Source organism: Carlito syrichta, unplaced genomic scaffold, assembly GCF_000164805.1.
Source record: "Carlito syrichta isolate Samal-C Ts95f unplaced genomic scaffold, Tarsius_syrichta-2.0.1 Scaffold123851, whole genome shotgun sequence".
Classification (NCBI taxonomy): Eukaryota; Metazoa; Chordata; class Mammalia; order Primates; family Tarsiidae; genus Carlito; species Carlito syrichta.
In genome coordinates, this window is record NW_007067947.1 from 6,651 (window position 1) to 12,174 (window position 5,524).

The 5,524-nt window shown below is 63.7% G+C and overlaps 1 protein-coding gene across 1 annotated transcript in view; it reads right to left on the bottom strand.

The window, feature by feature from the left end:
* Positions 1-362: 362 nt before the first annotated feature.
* The window catches only part of AK1 (adenylate kinase 1), a gene marked incomplete at its 5' end in the record, with an annotated part of 5,838 nt that continues 676 nt past the window's right edge, over positions 363-5,524 (bottom strand). The window contains 3 exons of the mRNA XM_008048514.2: positions 363-599; positions 1,162-1,353; positions 4,589-4,705. Of these exons, the coding sequence (XP_008046705.1) occupies positions 531-599; positions 1,162-1,353; positions 4,589-4,705 (378 nt within the window). The remainder of the gene's footprint in view (positions 600-1,161; positions 1,354-4,588; positions 4,706-5,524) is intronic.

Here is a 5,524-nt window from a genome sequence, read left to right on the forward strand (position 1 = left end):
GCAGCCCAGGCCCCAGGGTTGGGCATGGAGCACCTGCTCCAAGGGATGGGGGTCAGGGCCAAGGTCACAGAGCAAGGAGGCCCAGGAACCCAGGCTGGCCAGTCCTGCCTGAAAACCGAATCCCGAGAGAAAGGACCCTGTGCTCCTTCGGCGCCAGGTCCCCAGGCCTGGCACAGCCCGGGCTGACATGCCCGACACGAGGAAGGGCCCCGGGTTGCTCAGCAGAGCTGGAGGAGGGGTGACGGCCAGGGCAGGCTGAGGGGCCACGGGCGGGCTGGAGGTGCGGGCGGGGACCTCCGGGCCAGGGGCACAAGCACATGAATCAGCTCCGGGTGGAAGCAAAGAAAAGGAATAAAACCAGATGTCCTTGGAAACCCCTTTAGTGCTCTGCTGTCCATGAAAACAGGATAACGTGGCTTCCTCTGTCTGTACTCGGCCAGGCAGGGTGGAGGCGCTGGGCTCAGGCCAGGAGGGCCTGGAGTCAGGATGGGCAGGGCGGGCTCGGAGCTGGGGAAGGGGCTCCAGTGTGGCTACTTCAGGGCATCCAGGTGGGTGCAGACCTGGGAGAAGACACTGTCCACAGAGCCCTCAGCGTTGACCTGTGGGGAGGTGGGCTGTGAGGCTGAGATGGGAGGGCAGGGGGCCCATCGGGGAGGGGACCAACCTCCCCCAGAGGCCAGGCCTGGCTGCCCGAGCCCAGCCTGGTGGATGGCAGCCCTCCCTGAACCAGTGGGGAAGTTGCTGGGTGCAGTGACTAATGCCTCTAATCCCAGCACTTTGGGAGGCCGAGGTGGGAGGATCGCTTGAGCCAGGTGTTTGAGACCAGCCTGGGTAACGTGGCGAGACCTCACCTCTACGAAAACAAGCAAACAAACAACAGCTGGGCATGGCAGTGCACGCTTGCAGTCCCAGCTATTCGGGAGGCTGGGGTGGGAGGACCACCTGAGCCCGGGAGGTTGAGGCTGTGATGAGCTGTGGTTGTGCCACTGCACTCCAGCCTGGGCGACAGAGTGAGACCACTACTTAAAAAAAAAGAATGAACCCGTGGAGTGGGGAAGTCGAGGCCCAGAGAGAGGGGTCACTGGCCTGGGTTTGTCCAGAGACCCACAAGCCAGGCCGGAAGCCATGCGTCCCAAGCGCCCCGTGGGCCGGGGAGCGCACCTTTCGGACGATGCCACGCTTCTCGTAGAAGGCGATGACGGGCTCGGTGGCCTTGTAGTAGGTCTCCAGCCGCTTCTTGATGGTCTCCTCGTTGTCGTCCACACGCCCGCTGGTCTCGCCGCGCTTCAAGAGCCGCTGGGTCATGGTCTCGGGGCCTGCGTCCACATACAGCAGGAGTGTGGGCTGTCCGATCTGTGGGCGGGGCGCGTGTCATGGGACTCACTCCTGCCCCTGCAGCTGTCTCCTCCCATCCCGCCCCCGCGCAGCCTGAGGGACCCTCTCCTGAAACCCATCTTCCCTGCCACTCCCCTGCTTACACCTCCTCCCCGGCTCCAGTGCCCTCGAGAGAAAGTCCACTCGCCACCAGACCTGGAGGGCCTGCCTTCCCCGTCCGCTTGACAGCCTGGCTTCAGCCACACTCACTCAGCTTCGGGCCGCCTCCGCCTCCTTCCCAGGCCGGGCCGTGTCCAGCTGTTCCCTCAGCTGGGAGCCCGCTCCCTCAAGCCCACCCCTAAGCCACCCTCACCCCAGGACCCAGTGCTGGCCTTCAGGGGGCAGCTCCGGTCTCATTCCTTCAGGCCGTCTTCCCGGATGCCAGCCTCCGGGGCCAGGCTCCCCCAGCCCTCTTTGTTTCCCTTCAGCTGTCCCATAGGACCTCCGGTTACTTATTTGGGGTCCCTCTCCCTCAGCCCGGCCAGAAGAGGCATGGGCCACCTCCCTCTGGGGCTGGATGAGGACTGGACAAAGGAACGGGGTGTGGGCGGGGGTGAGGGGCTGCCGAGTTCTGAGTGTACTAAGCAAGACCAGCGTGTCGTCTGGGGGGTGAAGCGCCAGAGGGAACGGCCCGGCAGCCCTGCCCTGCCCGATTCGGCCACCCGTGGCCTCCATGGAGGCCCTGCCCAGGCCGGCCTCCACCCCGAGGAGCCCTTCCCCGAGTCTGGGCACGAGTCCTCAGCCACAGCCAGGCCCTCCGGCCGTGTGAGGAAGGGCCCAGGTCTCCCAGCAGAGGGAGAGAGGCAGAGGCTGGCTGAGCGGGCGTCGCCTGGATTGGGGGCCAGGGCCTTGGGAGCTATGCCTCCTGCTCCCCTCTTCCCCACTCCCTGCTGGTCCAGTCTCCAGGGCCCAGCTGTGGCCCTGACCCCTCACGGGGCCCCAGGGGCGTGCTTCTGGGCGGGGCGTGGAGAGAAACCTGACCTCCCCTGCTGGACGGGCCGGACTCCACACCAGCTCACTATGCCCCGGCCCAGCTGTGCAGCAGGCCCCGATGAGGCTCAGGGTCCCAGCTTGTAACACCCAAGTCAAGGGCAGGATGTCAGTGCCACGGCCCTCAGGGAGGGCAGTGCCGGCCGCCTGGGGACCCCGAAGGACCCGCCAGCTGCTCCCATCGCACGGGTGCCCCGGCAGGCGGAGGCTGGGCCTGGACCCAGCAGTGAGGCCCCATCTCAAGGCCACCACCTCCCACCTCCTCCACCGCTGAGCCAGTCCAGGGCGCAGACTCACAGGCCCTGGTCCACCAGGTCCCCGGGGCCACGCACAGTAGGCTCTTTGCTCACATGGGAGAAGGTGGCAACTCTGTGGGCCGGCTGAGCCTCTGGTGGGGGATCCCACGTGAGATTCTGGACGTGGGGCCTCAGTTTCCCGGTCAGGACAATGGGCGTTCAGCCTGCAGAGGCCGGTCTGGGCACCGCCGGCCGGGGAAGCTCTGGGCCCTTTGGCCAGGGTGAGCCTGCCACGCCTCCAGGCCGGCCCCTCCTCTCTGGTGAAGCCCTGGCGCCCCCTGGTGTCCAGAGCCACGCAGACCAGCCGCCGGCGCCGGGAGGTACCTACAGCCCCCCTGGGCGTGGGGAGTTGGGCACCTTCATTAACCCCTATCTTCTAGTGTGGCCCTGAGGGCTGTGGGTGGCGTCACATGGCTGGCATGGGTGGGCCAGGATGGGACGTCCTGCGGGGCTGCCTGGCATCTGACCACAAGGTCCAGACTCCAGGGTCTGAAGGAAGTCAGCCAGCCCCATGTCACAGGCAGGGAAACTGAGGTCCAGAGCAGGGCAGACACTTTACCGAGGCCTCGGAGCCTCTCAGAGGCCAGGAAATGCCAGTCCCTACCTCGGATGAAGCTCGAAGCTACAGATGCCCAAAGAGGGGCCCCGGAGAGCAAGACCAGAGTGTGGGGGTGTGGGGTCCTCCTGCCCCCAGCCCACCGGGAGGCCCGCTTGGCACCCCACCCTTGCCGGCCTCTCCCTCCTAGGCACGTGCAGCCCATCTGTCTTCCCCACGTGGCTTGTGACACCAGCTGTGTGGGGTATGTGTGTGCACACGCCCAGGCGTGCATACACAGGAGGAGGTGTGCCGCATATGTGCAGGTGTGCGCAGGCGTGTATACTGTGTATACCACCATGTGTGGGCCTGTGTGCCTGTGGCCATAGCCTCGTGTACACGCACCTGCGTGCCTTGTGCACATGTGTGTGTGCCTGTGTCCATGCGTGCTTGCGTGAGGCTGCCCCTACCCGGGAGGAGTTGCTGGTGGGCACCGTGCGAGGAAGCTCAGAGCCAGCGTCCTCACGCCTGCCCCTAACAGCCAGACTCCCTGTGCCCCCGGAGGGAGACAGATGCCGCCCGACATCCAAGGCCTGCAGCCAGGCCGGGACCGCCCTCTCCCACATCACCCTGGCCGCCTGCCCACATGTTCTGTCCCCACAGCGGTCCTACGCTTCCAGCCCTCCCGTGCTGTTCCCTGCCACTCTGCTGTGTGCTGACTGGTGGGGTGAGGGGGCCCAACCCCAACACTCGAAGGGAGCACCCTCTCTAATGCCCACGCTGCCCCTCCAGGCCGCTGTGGCCTGTTTCCCCCAACTCTTCAGATGGGGAAGCATTCAGAGAGGCAGAATGATTGGCCCAAAGTCTCATGTCGTTGAGCTGAAGCTTAAGCCCAGGTTTTATTTATATGTTTGTTCATTTTCTGAGTTGGGGGTCTCTCCCTGTCCCCCAGGCTGGAGTGTAGAGGCACGATCACAGCCCTCCACAGCCTCCACCTCCTGGGCACAGGCGATCCTTCGGCCTCAGCCTCCTGAGTAACTGGGACTACAGGGGCATGCCACCACTCCTGGTGAGTTATTTGATATTTTTTGGGTAGAGACGAGGTCTATGTTGCCCAGGCTGGTCATGAACTCCTGGGCTCAAGCAATCTTCCTGCCTCAGCCTCCCAAAATGCTAGGATTACAGGTGTGGGCCACTGCGCCCACCCTAAGCCCAGGTCTGTGGACTCCCCAGCCTGGTGCTTCCCCTTCTAGACCTTTCCTTCTAGATTTCCGGAGAGGCTTCCTCACGTTCCTCCTCCCCCGCAGCCCTCAACCCAGGCTCTCTCTCCGCCCAGAACTCTGCCCTGTGTCCCAGCTCCGGGAGGGCCAGCCCACTGAGATCAGTGCCTTACCCGCTGCTCGAACGCTTCCCCCTGCTGCACCTCCCGCGGGTAGCCGTCGATCAGGAAGCCTTTGGACGTGTCTATCTTGGCCACCATGGCGTCACGGAGCATGTCCAACACCGTCTCCTGAGGGCACAGCCGAGGAGGAGGGGCCATGAGCCTCCATTTCCCCCCCCAGCCCCTGCTTGTGCTGGTCCCGCCACCAGAAGTGCCTCCCCTCCTACACAAACGTCCCAGACAAGCCTCCCTCTCCAGGAAGAGGCCTCCAAATTGTGGAGGCCTTGACTGAATGAATGATGTATTCACTCAGCGGTATTTTTTTGTTTTTGTTTTTGTCTCGAGTCGGGTTCTCACTCTGCTGCCCAGGCTGCAGTGCAGTGGCATGATCGTGGCTCACCACAGCCTCAACTTCCTGGGCTCAGGTGACCCTTCCGCATGTGCCTGCAGTCCGGAGTAGCTGGGACTACAGGCACATGCCACCACGCCCAGGTAATTTTTGTATTTTTGGTAGAGACGAGGTCTTGCTATGTTGCCCAGGATGGTCTCGAACTCCTGGGCTCAAGCAATCCTCCCGCCTCAGCCTCCAGAAGTAATGGGATTACAGAAGTGAGTCACCGCACCCAGTCCACCCAACAGTATTAACCCAGCCTTTCCTCCCAGCCAGGTGCCGCTCTGGGCCCTGAGGACACAGCTGTGGACAAAGCAGACCCTCCCAGCCCTCAGGAAGCTCAGGGATCACAGTTCCACGGCTGGTTCACCGATTTCCAAGCATGACACAGGGCGTATGGGCAGAGAAGGCGGATTGCTGGGGTACAAACTTAAGGCGTCTTGGCCCAAATCTAGGGCATCAGGGACATCTGAAAGCCGAACAGGAAAGCATGTTCCAGGCAGGAAGGCGTGTGGCCAGCTTGAGGGGACAGAAGGGCCAGGAGGCCAGGGGACGGA